Source organism: Hirundo rustica, chromosome Z (genome assembly GCF_015227805.2).
Source record: "Hirundo rustica isolate bHirRus1 chromosome Z, bHirRus1.pri.v3, whole genome shotgun sequence".
Taxonomy (NCBI): domain Eukaryota; kingdom Metazoa; phylum Chordata; class Aves; order Passeriformes; family Hirundinidae; genus Hirundo; species Hirundo rustica.
The window spans coordinates 17576788-17594354 of NC_053488.1; the positions used below are offsets into that span (position 1 = coordinate 17576788).

A 17567-nucleotide genomic window follows, 5' to 3' on the forward strand; every position below is an offset into this window, starting at 1 on the left:
ACAAGAAAGTCTGCAGATTGTTTTTTCTTTAGAAGTAAAGAAGCCAGCTGAAACTACAGAAATCATAGACACAAGAAAGATGTTTGAGATAGGATTTTCAGTAGCTCAAGGACTCAAGAAAGAAAACATCGGCATGTAAAGCTCTAAAATCCAATGGAAAATACCTAGGGAGGTTAATCAGGCAGAGCGCTACCTTTGAGTCAGCATTAGTGTCAATGGATCATAAGCACACTAATACTCAGCCTACCAGCTCATCAGATTCTAGTTATTTATTGTGTGTGTTACCCAATAATTTTGTTATATTTTTAAGTTATCTACATCCTGATGTCAGGATGTCTTCATACCTACTGAACAATATCCAAACATATTAACTCAAAAGAATGGTTAGAATAAGCTTTATCAGGCAGAAGTTCATCTAAAGGACTGTCAACTTTGTTACAGCTAATCTAATTCAGAGCAGTTCCACACTGCCCAAGCTTTGTTAAATAAGTGATCAGTGAGGTGGAAAAAGGAAAGCAGCTAATTACACGGACAAAAAGCATTTCCACAGATTCTAAGGGAAAGAAGGAACTGTTTGCTACAGCACAGATCAGGGTTAATATAATAATGAGACTTACATTTCAGACAAGGTGTATCGTGGTAAATTCTGTCCATAGAGAAAGGTCTCTCCTTCTCTCCAAGTACATGTTACTCTTTTCATGTCTTGAGTTTGGCAGGAAAAATCTTTAGGTGTATCAGGTGGTTCTTGTCAGACAAAATAAGCAAAAAAACCCAACAACATCATGGCAGTCAAGGCAAAATTCATCAACCTTTTTAATACATTAAAAAGCTAGAAATTATGGATAAGCATGAAGTCTGGTATACTATAGATCTTATTACTGAAATTACACTTTTTCAATGACCACTCTGCAGATATAGTCAGGATAATACCATGATTCAATAGCAATCAAACACTTTTATACTCTATTATCTTCTTTTTACACTCATCCATTCATGTATTCAATCTGTATTCTTTTTTATCTTTAAAAATTGCTATTAGCCTTTGAAAAGGAGACTGTGCTGAGTTTTTACCACATGCACACAGACAATGAAGCTGAACTCCTAAATGGGTGGGTATATTTATGAATCAAACCCCTGTCATAGGGTCAATTAATTTAATGCCATTCTTTCCTGCTTTCTCTATATAAGTTTACAGACCTCAAGTCAGAGTTCAGCCAGACATCACAAGACCATTACAACTTACAGCAAGCTCTTTTTTCCCCAATTTCCCCCCTGTTTTTTCTGCAGTCATTCTTGAGTTATTAACAAGAGGAAAATAAAACTGTAACAAGGTGTTTACTTACTACCCACAAAGAAAGCTGCCTGATGTAACTGCTCATCTTCATCATAACAGTAGACATGAATGTTAGACCCTTTGTCATGTGACAGATTTTTCACAGTGAGAAGTCTGACTTGACTGTTTGTATGTTTGAAAACATCAACAGTTGGGTATACAGAGAATTCCTTAATGGTTCGACCTTTCCCTCCTATGCAGCAAAGAGTGATATCAGAGCCTTCTGCTAAAATTTTTTCTTTTGGAAAGATTTGTGGGCCACTTGTATTTGAAGCGTACTGGCCTAAAAAAAAAAAAAAAAAAAAAAAAATTGCTCAGGGCAGCAGCCTTCAGCCAGAACACAAAACTAAGCATTTAATTTACACAAGAAATTGCTAACATTATATTATCCATACACAGACTTTTATTTAGTATTCTTCCCAATACAGAGATGAATGTCACATGTAATGATACCTTTCCCTTAAACTCATAAACATGTAAAGTAGTCCAACAAGCTACATAAGAGACAAAATCTGTTTTACTGCCTTTCACTTAGAGAAAACAAAAGTGTTCTGTCAAGAAGGAACAATCCCTCCTGCTCCTATGCACAGGTTGCCTCCTCTTGAAGACTTGGAGCAGAAGGCTATAAAAACGTCATGGTCTGGTGCTCCTGCAGAGCTCAGCTAAGAGGAGTGAACATTGACTGAATCAGATCAGTGAGGGGATGATCACCTTGGAATGAGACTCCCACAGCTTTCTATGCTTGACTGTTTACTGGATGGAAAAGTCCATGGAATTTAACTGACTCCATTTTTTACACATGCTGCACAGATAAAATCTACTCTCAAGAATCTGATCCAAAAACCTGATGACATAGAGAGTTGCTGTCTTTCAGAGAGCTCTAAATCAGGTCTGTGATGTGGGATCAGTTTTTGATGAAGGAGTAATATTTTTGAACCACATCCACTTTCAACTGAAAAAAATAAAATCTCCAGGATTGAGGAGATTGTGGGACAAAAAAGAGTCTTGCATTATTTGCAAGACTAGTGCCCATTATATAACAAGAGGGAGATGAGTGTCACAATCCAAGTATGAACACCTGTGATGCCTCTTCCATACACATGATGTCTCCAATATCTAAAAGTCCTTGCTGCTCCAAATGAGTGTTTCATTATAAAATCCCTATAGTAATATTTTCTAAAGTAGTTACATGTTTTGTTTAAACAAGATTCTCTAGAAACCAAGCTGCTCTAGTAAGACATGGTAATTAAAAAAAAAAAAAAAAAAAAAAAATTGTGATGCCATTAATTACATTATTGGTTCACTCCCTGTTCATTCTCATATAATTCACAAGACATTCATTCCAAGTGAAATAAGGAGCTCACTTGCTCCTTTCTCTATCCCTCTGTATTACCAATTCAAGCTATGAATCCCAGACAAAAGCAACACATTCATCAGATCATGTAGCCCCTAGCTATGTGCTTCCCCTCCTTTCCCCAAGTCTGAGCCAGGGATGCGCCTATCCAAGATCCCATGTCACTCCATCTACTACATTTTTTTAAAGTGTGGGTTAAAAAAAAGCTCTAAAACTTTCAGTCTACTAGCTTAGGAACATAGTCTGCAAATTATAGCAGTGGCTGAAGCACTGCTGTCATTGCCAGCAAAATATAAGGAACTGGTTAGTGCTTAGAGCAAATGGATTATTGATGTGATGCCACCTCTCCTGAACTGTCCTCCATGGTTACATTCACTGGTGAATTACAAACTAGCTTTATACTTGGAAGAAACCCCAATATAGCAAAGTCTTGTTTGGCTTACCTGGGACAGTCTCCCACAAACTCCACTGACTCCAGATTTTTGATGCTTCTGCCTTGCTCCTGATTCTCACAGCATGTGACATGCACTCCAAAGGTATGTCTGAATCCCATGTCCAGTGAAGAGGCTTTCCCAATTTATCAAGTGTGACGTTACGAAACTCCTAGAAAGAGCAGCAAGGCAAAGTATTGAAAACACAGCAACATGAAGATTTGGAAATACAATCAAAAGGATTGAGAAAGTTCAAAGGAGAAAAATGCCTTTGAAAATTAATGGCTGAAACTCCACTAACTACATGTGATCTCACACTAAGTAACTAGTCAACTAATTTACAGATCTGTGCTAGCAGTGGTGGAGTGACTGATGTGCTCACATATTTGGGAGTGAGACCCTGCTTATCATGACATGGATTCGCTCTCAGAGACTTTCAGCAGGTTGTGTCTGCTGTTGCATAAGCTGCTGCCTACAAATGCATCTTAATCTTCTGGGTTACATATTCCTGTGTTGGAGTCACCATTCCTGGAGTGATTTAAAAGATGTGCAGATGCAGAATTTAGTGAAATGGTTTAGTGTGGGCTTGGTAGTGCTGGGTTAACAGCTGGACTCAATCTTAAAGAATTTTTCCAACGTATGAGATTCTATCATTCTATGTATTTTAGTACTTACAGCAACTATTCCAGATTCTCAGCATCCAGATCTGTGCTGCTCGTATGCTTTTGTACCAAAGCCCTGACTCACACTGACCAGTAGAGAACTTTCTCTACAGTACTGCTTTCATTGGCAACACCTGCCAATATTTCATATTACCACTGATCTGAGAAAAACTGCCATCAGTTCAAAATTTAGTTTCTCAGTTATAGCCCTGAGGAATGTGGCCACTGCTCTAGAAATTACATAGGCTGTCCATGCCTTGGTATGAGCAGACTCACAGTTTCTTTATTGGTACCCATACTTCAGAAAAACACAGAAACAAATATATTCTTGTACAGTAGTGACATCCAAAGTAACTTGTCATGTTTATTAAGAATAACAGAACCATCTACACTCCTGGATTTGAAGTACTTTTATTTCCTTCCAACAAGTTAATAAGAATTTCTACATAAACTACATAAAGCTCATTTGCAGTGAAGATGTGGCTCTTCAAACTCAGAGACAACCAGCTAGGGTGATCAAAGTAAACTGTGATTTTTAATAATGTCTATCTTATTTTGTTGATCACTGATTTCAGAAAAGTAAGCCCCTGTCTGTTTTATGTACTTTATGAAAAATAGCAACTCTAAATGAGCTAGTGCAGTTTTTCAGTTTTACTAAGTTTTAAATTTTCTTTGGAGACTGTTCCCATACAGAATTCACAAACAGAAAAACACCCCAAACAGGCCTAAGGCTAATATTTGGGTGATCTCCTCTTCAGAAAATGTTGCTGGTTTAGATGTTAAGGAAAACTACCAGGACAGGGACTTTGCAAAGAGACATCACTACATCTTCCATCATTGTAAATGACTTGTACACTTATTTTCTAAATACACCTACTGTCCACACAGTAGTAGCTTCATCGGTTCGACGGACTTGTATCTCAAAAGATATTGCCAGCTCAGCATCATGCGCTGACTTGACAACATCCCATTCCACCAGCAGCCGCTGAAGATCCAGATCCTTGGAAATGTTAAGATATGTTACTGGAAACACATTGGGTTCTAGGAGCACAGAAAGGGCACAAAAATATTACTGTCTAGCTAAGTTACAAAGCAGATCTGAAACAACAGTGGTTAGAGATAAGATAGGTTCCACACCAGATGGTTCTGAAGGAAAAAACAAAAGTGATCATGACACATGCTGATGATGACAAAAGGAAAGATAATTTTTCTTCTTCTTGAGGAAACAGCAGGCTAAAATGAGGCTCTTGAATCTATTCAATAGCTCCCCACCATGATATTTGGTATGCTGCTTAATTTATTTATACCCTCAATTTACTAGCTCTTTCATGGGAAAACAAATCCATTCCTTCATAATCTTATGAAGAGGAACAACACAACATATTAAAACGGACTAAATCCCAAAAAATCCCAAACCCCAGCAAGCCTTGATATCATTATGGCAGAAACTCTGGGCTCAGTTTTGATCTCTGACTTAATCCAGACTAAATGAGTTAATGCAAAAACATTATTTGAACAGGATAGGTTAAGGGTTTCCCTCCAGTAGCTAACTTAGATGATAGTCTAGTATTAAGCATATTCCTGGTGGCTCTATAGACAGCTTAGGTCATGGCTGTGGATTCTTCTACTGGAATTAGACACTTAGTTCTAATGTCACTTGCATCCTTCTCTGGGTCTGGATTTAATTCCGGACCACAGCATGATAAAGTCAAAAAGTCAGATTTAAGTCCCTTTTGGTGTTGGGATATGAAAGGCCCTGCAAGATTGTTCTGCTAAAAACTACAAATAAGCCTGTAAGTAGTTCCTCTTTTTAGACTATTCCTTTGTGACCCCTCCCTAAAACCCTAACTGTTGGGAGAGATGAAATATAGCACTCACTGATTTGTCATTTCTCTACTTCCTGAAAACAAAACCAATAAACATAGACTCCCTAAATTTGATCTGGTTGTTAATAAAGCTAGGGAGCTGAAACATCCGAGTAACTAGGCCTTTTCTTTTGCCACAAGGCCTTTTCTTTTGCCACAAGTCCTTTCCAAGGTGCTTCTGCTTGTTACAAAAGGACAAAGTAGAATGTTCATCCTAACCAAGACACAGAAAAAAAAAAAAGTCACAAAAATAGCTGCACCTTTTAGTAAAATAGAATTCATTCTGTGAATTCCTGCCACATTACAGCCAGAGTCATCAGGGACATGATGGATTAAGAGACTTCCACAGTCCCCTCTCACAAAACTGCCACCTCCACTCCTGTCTCCCAGATACACTTCATGCATCATGCACTGAACCACCTGAGACTTCTGCCGGGTATCAACTAGCAGAAACATAAGCATTCAGGAGATTTAGACTGAGAATCCACATTTTGATAGATGCTTCTGGTAGCCATCACATATCCAAATCATTCTGCAATTTATCCTGCAGTATCTGTGCAGCAGTTTTCCAAACAGGGATTTTTACATTAGGAGAAGGAATTAAAGGTTCAAGAGAAGCAGTAGTTATAACAATCTCTGGTCAATTAAAGCAAGCAAATAAAACTTTATAAGCATATTTTTTTTAATTATGAGAATACAGACACTGACTCAACTTTGTTGTTTATATAAGTGCAGACTATAATTAAAGAATAAATGGAAGAAATAATGTATTTTACAATTAGTAAAAAGTTATTTAAAACTGCTGGGAAAAAAAGGATTCTCTTTTTAGCAAAACATTCATAAATTCTGTTGGGATATTTTTTATCTATTCCATTTTCAAGAGTACTAGAAGTCAGAGCAAAATGAAAACCATATGCTTTCCATCTGGAGGAAACTAGTGGTACAGGCATCTTCAGATAAGCTCGTAAAAGAAATCAAGTTTCACTGTTCAAACACGTGGCCTCAGAACAGGGGCTGTGGTATCTTCAAGTGTTTAGGAGAAAGAAATACATGCAACACACCTTCTATGAAGTCTCACTGCAGTCTTAACATATAATTAACAAGAAATTATTAACTTGTAAATTACATGAAAGCAGAATGACAGCCTTAGTGACTCTGTGAGGTAAGTGCAAAATGTTTCACATGCAGAAATAAGATTTCCTTTTTGTCTGTGGTAATGACTTGGTCCTTAAAAGCTGCTTCACAGTTGCTTTTGAAAAACAACGGGCATCAGTTTTACACTGCCATAAGGAAACCCAGTACCTATGACAATTACTGCCTGAAACTGAACAAAGAAGGTGGAAGGCTTGGGGATAAATTTCCCTGAATGATGACAGAGCATCAGTTTTAGGTTTTACTGGAAAAAAGAAATATTATTAGCTTCACTGCCAACAACTGACTAGGCAAGGAGCCAGAACAATCAAAACAGCACAATGATTCATAAAATTAACTGTGGAAGTGGAGTATAACCTTATTTTGGGAAGATAGGACAAAACACGTTTAATTTCCCCACATTTTACAGATTTTCACCATCAAAACAAGATCAACACTGTTAAAATCCACTTATGCTAAAGAATTGACTGTAATGTTTGTCTCCAGTACGTAATCTTAGCTGCTCATTTCCTGGTCAACCTTACTTTTACGTTCATCATTCGTTTACCTAAAGCACCATGTACTAAATCACTTGGATCTCATTTCACATACACAAGCTGATCTGGAACTCTGGACCTTGCCATTATTGTTTTTTCTGTCTGCACTGCTGAAGCAACAGAGGCAGAGAGGAACTGAGAGAAGGAAAGGACCCTGCTAGTCTCTCAATGAAATTCAATGTCACAAAGTAAGAGTCCAGGGAAAGGAAATAAATACACCTGAAAGAAAAGCTAGCCAGTTGGCAGAAACCCCTTTCTTTTTCAGAGTGCGCCATTAAAAGAAGGTTCTACATATCTTCTGAATTTCCCTATCCTCTTTCTGCTCTTTTTCTAGCAAATTCTAATTGCAAGTGTCATTATTTTGCCTATTGTGTTTATTGATGAGCCTTCATGTCCTCTCTGCATCTGTTTCTTTTTGTGCAAATGAAAATACCCCTTTTTCTCATAAAGAATACCATAAAGAGTACTTCTACCTGCAACACTTAATTAGCTTGATAAAAAAAACCTGCAAAGGTGTAATTAGTTTCTAGGTTTTTCAGATCTGTACAAGTGTCTCTCTCTTCAGCTAGATGACATATCACTTCACACCCCACACTATTTTGTTTTCCACAGAGTCTGGCATACAACAGTCTAGATCATCAGTTGGAGCTTATACACAGTACTAAAAACTAGAAGAAACAATATAGTAAAGGATATATCAAAAATTTTGATGACCACCAATGTAGGTATTAAAGAATTTTGTAGCCTAATTTTAATATGTGGAAGTATTTGCTGCGTTCACAGTTACAATATTGTCTCCTGGCAAAATTAAATAATCAAGTCATCTTAAGACTTGCTTTAACTTGCAAGCTAACTCAAGACCATGCGAATAGTTATTATTAACAACAGAGACTAATTTTATTCCTGAAAAATTGCACGTGAAAACAAGTGACCAAGACACTGTAATGAAGTAACAGTTTGGACTTGCCTGCATTACAAAGTTTTGCCATTCTAGGAACCCTAGTAATAAGTCTCAAAACTGAGACTTGGGTGAGTGGTGTGTGAACACATGAATTTCAAAATATCTGAAAGAGATATATTACCCCTTCAGTAGGATAATAAATATATTTTATAAAACCCAATCATCTCTCTTCCTTCTTCACCAACTTTAAAAAAGGCAATAAAATTTCCATAATGCAGACTAGAACCTGGTAGGGTCTACATTCTTAGTGATGGTCACGGGAAGGTCAATTAAAATTTTTCTTTTTTCTTTTAATAGAGACATACCCAAATGCTATTGCTAGCAGCAAGTACGCAAGAAGTATTTTTACCTTAAAATACACAGCCTTCTGAAAAGTTACCATTATATTCAACTTTTTCCTCTTCAAATATGTATATTTGCTTTTTGTATTTGTATTGGATAAATATGTGAAGTGTGAAAAATAAAAATCTAGTCCTGGAATCTTGGGACCTGATCAGAAAAGAGCCAACAGAAATGCTAAAGTTTTCAGAATGAGACAAAAAAAAAAGAAAGGAAAGAACCAAAAACCCATAAAAGTTGTCAAGGAGGAAATAAATTATTTGAAGATGACAGTACCGATCATAGGAGAAACAGGAAGAGCAAATAAATAAATACACTTCCATTTCACATCACTGCAAGTTGTTGATTCAACAGGCAATTTTGCATGATTTTGTATAATTTTACATAATGGGGTCACAAAAGGTAATAATGAAAGTTGCTCCATCACCTTACCAAAGAAAATTAGATTAAATGTGTGACATCTTTCTTAATTGGAGAATTACAAATCAGAAAGCTGAAAGCTTCAGCTGCTGTAGGTTGCTTCCAAATAAAAAAAATCAAACATTCAGACATTTACCTTTCTGTGAGTATGTAGTGTAGCACGTCCTCAGGAGGAGCAGTAGTGCCAGAATCATGAAGTGATTCATCATTTGTCCACCTTTTCCTGCATAAGACTTAATAGCAAAGAAAACATTTTTATTTCTTTGTTTCTTTCAGGAGAAATGCAGCATGCCAAACAATAGTCCAGATAATATTACTATCTTTAAGAATGAATAAATAAAAACTCAAGCACAGAGACTCCAGGAAACAGGAGAAATTCAGGAAAAACGCATGAAGAAAGATAAGGAATGAAAAAAAGTAAACATCATGTTTTTGGGACCTAGTTATAGCAAAGTAGCACTATAGCCAAAAAGTTCAGTTGAGTCTAAATAAATAAATCACACAATATCTTTAATGTTTTTTATCCACTTATTTCAAATAAATATTGAAGCAGAAGTTTGTCCTGATACATTTTGGCCTTCTTGCTGCACAAGTAAGAAGATACCCAAACTAAAAAGGGGAAAAGAGTATTAAAGGTGCAAAACACCTGGTGATTTCTGCTCTGCCTGCAGCCTGACTGATGAACGCAGAAGACTCCTCTGTCAGCACCCAGACACTATATATGGAGAGCTTTAGTTAGACTGGAGAGGAAACACACATATCAAGTCTTAGCATGTTCCATTCCCAGATGGACTGTCATCTCAAGAACCACAGAGCTCTATCTCACGTTCCATTTACAGCTTTAACACTCATGCTTTGCCAGGATGAAACTCTTTGACTTGCACAGCCCAGTTCTGAAGGACTGATTGTACATTAGATCTCAAAGACACGAATCACCAGAAAATTCCCCCATGCAGAAGGGAGAGCTAAACGTCAGGCTGCAGGATGGTAGAAATTCTCATGCAGGCAAACAAAGGAGTACAAACAACAGGAAGAGGACAATGGATACAGCTATTTTTAACATAGAACTTGTACATTTTACATTTCTGAAGCTGTGCAGAATACTGACAGTCTTCTACCACTATTTCCATAACAGAGGCTGCAACTGCTTAGCGGGAGATAACCAAAATGACCTGTACCCACTGAAGCTAAGAACAAAATATTTACAGATTTCAGAAGGGCCAGGAATTCAGTATGGAATTTATTTCTAGCAGAACACTTCTGATTTAACACCTCAGAGCTGCAGACTCTTCAGTCTAATAAGTTTAATTAGATTCAACTGTTTTGAGAAGCTCTGAATTCCTTGGAAAGATAAAAGGAAAGACTCCAATTTTTATTTTTTTTAATGTGTTTCTAAAGGTCACACAAACGCTGTAGAACAGTCCTGCATGCAGCATTGCAACCCAGGGCTCAATGCACAAAACAAGAAACCTTGCTGCAGTGTGCCCAAACTTCTCTTTGTGAACTCAAATGCTTCACATGGAGGCCCCCGTATTTACCAGGTGAGTGTTGTCTTGCCGAATGCCTTCTGCAGTCTTTCTTGCCATTTAACAAATATCCTCAGAAGTATTTATATAACACTATATAACACTAAGATCACCATACATGAAGAATATAAATATTTTTGAGAAGCTAGCCTTAATTCACATGCAACTATTAGACTACTCCAAGAACTGATTTAGTGAAATCTTATTTTTTCTTGATTTCCCAAGGGTTTTTTAGCACCTAAAAGGGAAAATAATTTGTTATGTATTGTCTGAAATAAAAAAGAAAATATAGAGAAGGAGTGGTAAGTAAATGATAGAAAAAGAAACTTTTCCAAGGCAGATCATGTCAAAACCTCTGGTAACTCCTTCAGCAGATTGCTGGGTTTTGATTTGTATGAAATTATATTAAGATACAAAGCCAAATCTTATAATTTCCACACCCCCCCGCCCCCCCCGGGAAAACATGTGAAGATAAATCTGCTTTTGAAGTCAAAGGACTCAACTCTCTGCTCTAACACAGTTTAAGACAAGAGTGGTCAGTTAGGTTCAGCAGCATATCTCCTGACTTAATTGTATCAGCATGATGAAAATCTGGCCCTGCAAGACTCCTAATTTTGTAAATATCTTTAGGGTTGGACACTCAAAATTTGCTCCTTTGGTTATGAATCTTTTAAATTCAATATTAAAAAACAGTGGGAAGGTAGTGTGGAGTATTGACATATTAGACTATTTGTTTAAGTTACTTCCTATTCAGAAAAAAAAATCCAAAGTTTTTTGATGGTCTTAAGAACCATTCTCAACTACTGCCATGAAACTGATGTATAATTTAACTATCCAGTTTCAGTAATTTACACCACCAGTGAACGCTCTAGTTCCAGCGAATTTACATTCACTAATGGCACAGCCATTAAAAGATCACTTTTATTGACGTAAAACCCTCATGCTACTAAAGGGTAGTGTAATATAATAAATTACCAAAATATAATATTTTGGATAGTGACAATGGTTTTCACTATTCACTATGCTACTAATCTAGTTTAATAGTGCATAAGAAACAAATTGCGGTAATATGTGCAATTGTAGCTAACAAACTCGTCTGCATGAAAAATGTCCTAGAATTCTCCAACAAAAGAGAATATGAAGTAATTCTAAATAAAGTAAACACAGTTCAGGAAAAAAAGGTCCTTATTATATGAGTAATATTTTGAATTAAATCATCTTTATTCAGAAACATGTGCCTGTGACTAACAAACTAATCACACATATTACTACCAATGAATGTCAAGCACTTACACTGTATAATCAATAATTAAGCATTTTTATAAAATAATAATTTATATGTCTTGGCTACTGTTTTACAAAGAAATTACCAATTTAATTTTTAAAAAATAGGCAACAACAGCAGAATTATGATAATGTAAACAACATCCTCGCAAAAAGTGAGGCAATGTAGACTGGTAGCCAAAGGCAATGTAGACTGGTAGCCAAAGGCAATGTAGACTGGTAGCCAAAGGCAATGTAGACTGGTAGCCAGAAAAGGGGAGATACTGAGTAGCAAGCTGAAGTCAGTTTGGCACAAAATCATGTGTCAGAACTACTGAACAGAGGTTAGCTGAGTAATAAATCTTTCATTTTTAGCATACATTCTTTCCTCTTATAAAAACCTCAAATTCTCTGGGGGAAATAAAGCAGATTTTTTTTTTTTTTTTTTTTTTAAATCAGCCTCCAGGCTAAAACACTAGTTCTTGGGGCTTTTTTAAAATCATAACTTCATAGTCTACTTATAATCTTCCTGTTGGAAAAATGTAACCTGGGATGTGACAAAACAAATACAGAGGGATTCAGGATTTCCCTGCCTAACTTGAAATTAATCAGCACTGATAGATACTTAAATAGAACAGAATTATTTTGGAGACCTCACAACAATTGAAATAATATTCAGCAGCAACAGAAATTGTTCAGATAAAACACAACTAAAGAGAAGTCACTCCTACTTAAAGGAGTGAAGACAGCATAGGAGCAAATTACCTTTGAGAAAAGAAATTTTCTTAAGTAGGTTGTCTATGAATATTTTAAATAAATATTTCCAGGCAGACTATTTCTCCTTCAGAACTAAATGTTAGCTCACATGATCCCTGAAGTCCTGTCCAAGACAATGTTTTTGTGATGCCACGGATGAAATTAAAAAGAAATTCTCATTATTTACCTAGTAAACACACCAAACATTTCATCAAACTCCACTTCAAGTGACTTCTAAGCCACTGAAGCACCAAAATTCACTTGACTGGGAGGTGGAGGTATACTGTGCACATACTGTTGCAGCCCCTGGAACCCCTGTGTGTGTAAGAAAAGGAAGCCCCTTCTATGAATATCTAGTTAAAGCTGACTGCCGCGTTAATCTGTTCTGTAGCAATCTTCCTAAAGGCACACATTTCAAATCATACTTAGTACAACTTTGTTTTCTTAGTGACCTTTGCTTTGCTTATTTAAAACAGCTGCCAGGCACAAGCCAAATCCTTAAATGAACCTGAGCATATCATAGGCTGAGAAAAGAAACATTTCCAGTTGCAGAACACTTAATCTATTTAATGGAGAATATTTGATGTGGATACCAACTCATAAACACCATGGAGTGAACAAGCTTTTCTAACCCAGACTGGGTTAGAAGAAGTCTGTCAATGAGGCAAATCAAGTAATAATACATAACATTGTTCATCCTACATTGTTATTCCCTCTACTCCATAAATCGAGGATCAGAATCACAATTCAAGTTTCTACGACACAAGATTGATAAGTGACAGTTAAGTGCCAAAATCTAATAAACTCCATCCACAGCCTACAAAGAGGCACCCCTAGAAAGTAACCAGTGCACAGGTAGGCTAACTAATCCTCCTGGTGCAGATTTTGTCTCCCAAATAGAGATAACTAAGTAACTGTCAAAAGGAACTAGAAGGCGCTAAGTCAATGATTTGTACAAAGACTAAAACACATAGTGCCTCTGCTCTCCTGATTTATGCAATTCCCAACAGATCCCTTGAAAACCAACAGTGCAGAGCTGACATCCAACTGAGGCAGTTTTCTTGAAACAGGGAGAAGTGTCAAGCCATCAGGAACGTATGGAGTGTTGTTAAAGTAGTATCCGCTAAAACATCCAGCTAAATAGGTAGGTCCCTTCTAAAAACAAACATCACACTTTATATAGAAAATTGAGAATTCGATTGTCAACAATCCTGAATGCTAAAAAGAAGACGAATATCTGAGATTCTAAAGTGGATAAATCTTTCCTTTAGTTCTTGTACTTGCCTTTTTCTCCCAAGCAATTTTAAAGGTGGTTTCAATTACACTTAGTACACAAAATACATCCGTATACAAGACACTGAAAGCTCCTAATAAGCCCTTGCAATTTAATGGCTGAGAAACAATTTTAAAAGGCTGTATAAGAAAGAAACAAAGTAATTTCTATCATTAAGTTCTGATACACATGTAATAATTTGACTGCTGAAGGGTAGTTTTATTTCCAGTGTTTTGATAAACAGAAAGCTGTTTGATGCATACTGTTGCTTTTCTAAAAAGCACTGCCAAAATAGAAAGGCATGTATATCATGGCCCCACAAAGACATGAATCCAAACAAAAAAAGCAGTTGAAACAGGGGGGAAATGGGAACAAGTATTACAAAGCAATTAATGAACTTGTTTAAACTACTCCTGCCCCATCAGAAAAGAAATGTCAGCAATTGCTGAGAGTTTGGTCCAGGCATGTAAAATTTAAATAAAAGGAGAGGCAAGAAGGTTATGCCAAAAAGAATAACTCCAAAAAATTCAGGAACCATACTGGAATTCGTGTTTTCTTGTTTAAGCTTGAGATCAAGCAATGGATTTCAGCTGCTTAAAAAAAAAGCAGGAGCAACAACTTTTTTCTGTGTGATGCCGGATTTAAAGGTCTGGGCTTTCATTTCTGAGCAAGTCATTATCTTCTTGAAGCAGTGGGCACAGAAGATGTTGAAACCAAACACTAATCACCTCTGGTAGGTGCAGCATCCTCATCCCACGAGGTACCCCACCTAGGTAATTTTTGCTCAAGTCAAATCTGCAGCTTCTATGCTGTAGCTGAGCAGCGGCATCCTGAAAGCAGAGGAGACTAGACGGTCATGAAGCGCCTTGAATTCATCGGTACGCGATGATGCTGGCGGGTTTCCGGAGGACAGAGATGCAGTACGAGGCGTCGCTCCAACCCTGCCGCAACGCCGTACTGAGGGGTGCTGCAAAACACGGGAGAACGGGAGGGAAAAGGGTGGAGAGGGCAACAGAAGTGCTATAATTCAAAGTAAAAACTCCGCAGCGCTCTTCAAAACAAGGGCCGGAGTGGTGCGGCGGGTGTTCCACAGCGGGGCAGGCAGAGCTCCCCTCAGCGACGGCGGACGGGACGCCCGCGGACGGAGAGGAGAATGCGGGGAGTGACTGAGGGAACGGGGGGCTGCCGTGACAGGAAGACACCGGCATTACTCACCTGCGGCTACCGGGAGCTCCCTCACGGCCGGGGTCAGCCAGATCTCGGCTCCGGGACGCGCCGGCCCCCTCGGTCAGTGCCGGGAAGCGGCTCGGCCGCCCCTCCCTGGGCAGGGCGGTGCCTCCTCCCACCTCGAGGAGCCGGGTGAGCTCCGCGGGACTTTCCCCCCGCCCGCTCCGGGAAGTGCGGCTCGTTCCCTTGGCTGGGCTCCCGAAGACAGAACGCGGGCCGGCCCTCTCATCCAGGCGCCTCAGGGCTGCAGGGTCTGGGGTGGGCCGGGGAGGGAGACGGGCAGGGCTAGCCCGAGAAGACGGGGAGGGACAGAGAATGGACACATTTCGATCTCCCCAGTTCCCGGCGGGCAGGAGTGATGTCCCCAAGCTACCTTCGTCTCCGGGGCCGTGGCCTCAGGGTCCCTGCGCCTCCGGGAGCAGGGAGGGTCGCTCTGGCCGCCGGGGTGAGGAGGTGCCCGGTGCCCGCCGCGGGGCTCAGGGCCGGGCCGTAATCAGTCCGGTGCAATGCCACATTACCGCAGGAAGCTGTCTGAGGAAATCCCTCACAGAAACCGCGTCAAGTAAGCCTACGGCTCACAAAGAAAACTCTTCACTCCCAAAAATTCACGTAAAATATGAAGGGAGACCAGGAGTTGACCATGTTTCTGTTGCGGGTCTCCGTATGACTGGCCTCATTCAGAGTGGTATAGTATGCCAAAAGCTGCCTGCTACAGCTGCGTATTCTGATGAAGAAGTTTTGTTTAAAGTTGTTGCTCATCCCTTCCAGGACATTCATGGTGAGGGTTTTTCCAGTTTATAGCACTTCTACATGAAATAGGGGATTTGTTTGTTTGTTTGTTGTTTGTTTGTTTGTTTGTTACATAATGTACCGATTAAAAAACTCTTTTCCTTGCCTCCCTCTGGATTGTCTCAAATTCTTGAAGCTTGGTTGCTTTTCATCAGGGAGATTTGATCTGCAAAGTTTTCAGCCTTCTAGACTATCTTATTTTTATACCTCGTGATACATAGTTTGCCATTCTTTTTCGTACTAGCATAGCATTGCCAACGTACACTTGTGATCCACTTCAGCACCTTGATCTTTCTCTTCTGAACTGCTGTCCTGCCAGTTGTTCCCTGCCTCACTGTATTTCAGGGCTGTCTCATACTTCCCTCTGCCAAGTAACGTCTTGTTCCTTAGTCAGGCGTTCCATTTTCTTAAGCTTTTGCTTTTTAGTCAAGCAAATGATTTCTAGTCAAAGGATAGTTTTATTCTTCAGAACCGTATTCTGAATAATTGCATCTATTTCTTCCACAAAGTTCCTCTGCATGTTTTGTGAGTCATACAAATTGAACTTTTCACAGAGAGTCACTCATCTTTTATTGCCTGCATGTCGTCTGGAGGCACCACAGCTGGACATTTACTGTTGTTTCAGAATTCAGAGTAGCACGCACATGAAAGGTCATCTAACTGCTAAGTTTTACTGAAAATGCAAATCACAGATGTCTATGGTTAGATGCCAAAATTTTAGCTTTTCTTTTTTTCATACCTCAGTTTGTTGTTTTCTTTTTTTCAACATAATCTTGTTAACAAGTCTCTGCAATATGCTAGTAAGTTCTTTCTTTTAATGTTTCTAGACAGTATAATTAGTAAAGCTTTCTCCAAAATTATCCATTGCATATTTGAAAGTAGATTTTGAATTATATACAATTAATAAAATGTGGGGTAAAAAATCTTTGCACATACTATATTAATGATAATTTGTTTTTGTGCTTTGAGCCCTATCATCTGTGTTTGAAAATATTTATCCTATTTATCTTATAGTCTCTAGGGGAGATATCTTTTACAATTTGTCGATATATTTAACATTTTCTAAATCACTTCAACCCTGCTGTGGCTCTCTATTGCCTCTCTGTTTGGGTACCAACAACAGTTTCTGATCTTGCTTTTACTGATACGCATGATCCATAAATTCCAGAATGAAAAATATATTAGCTTATCCTTTGAATGCTTCCTTATAACCATATGAATTCACTGCTATTTAGAAATAATGTTCAAAAAGACCCTAAAGTGTTATTGAATAATGTCTATAAGGAATTTCATGCCTGGTCAGAAAGTGTTTCAAAAGGCAAGTTGTCAATTTCCTGATATTTGAGCAGGAAAAACTGAAATACAAGAAGAACAAAGGTAAATCCACAAAGCAGCCTGGAAGCTCAGTCTGTCAAGTGTAACAGAATCTAGAGAATTTAAAATCCCAAGTCAGGTACCAAACTACTCTATATACCCCAGATTATAGCAATGTAGTTTGGGAAGACCTAGAAGGCATCCAATCCAACCTGACACCCTCTTTGTCTGTAAGAACAGTTCTGAGTTTCACCCCACTTTTCTAGGTGTTTCATTGCCTGTGTACATGTATCCAAAAGCCCATCTCTAACACAACACACCGCAGGGCCTTGATCCAGACTGCTATGAAAGTCTGCCACCTGTAGA

The 17567-nt window shown here is 38.4% G+C and overlaps 1 protein-coding gene across 2 annotated transcripts in view; it reads right to left on the minus strand.

Moving 5' to 3' along the window:
* The window catches only part of OSMR (oncostatin M receptor), a 31782-nt gene extending 16599 nt beyond the window's left edge, over positions 1 to 15183 (minus strand). Inside the window, exons 1-7 of one of the 2 annotated variants that reach the window (XM_040090722.2) lie at positions 15087 to 15179; positions 14600 to 14838; positions 9190 to 9286; positions 4658 to 4821; positions 3131 to 3290; positions 1344 to 1616; positions 618 to 744 (exon numbers count right to left, since the gene is read on the minus strand). In XM_040090722.2, the coding sequence (XP_039946656.1) occupies positions 618 to 744; positions 1344 to 1616; positions 3131 to 3290; positions 4658 to 4821; positions 9190 to 9286; positions 14600 to 14623 (845 nt within the window). In that variant the 5' untranslated portion in view covers positions 14624 to 14838; positions 15087 to 15179. Of the gene's footprint in view, positions 1 to 617; positions 745 to 1343; positions 1617 to 3130; positions 3291 to 4657; positions 4822 to 9189; positions 9287 to 14599; positions 14839 to 15086 lie in introns of both variants that reach the window. The other variant, XM_040090723.1, reaches the window with a different exon arrangement.
* Positions 15184 to 17567: the final 2384 nt, after the last annotated feature.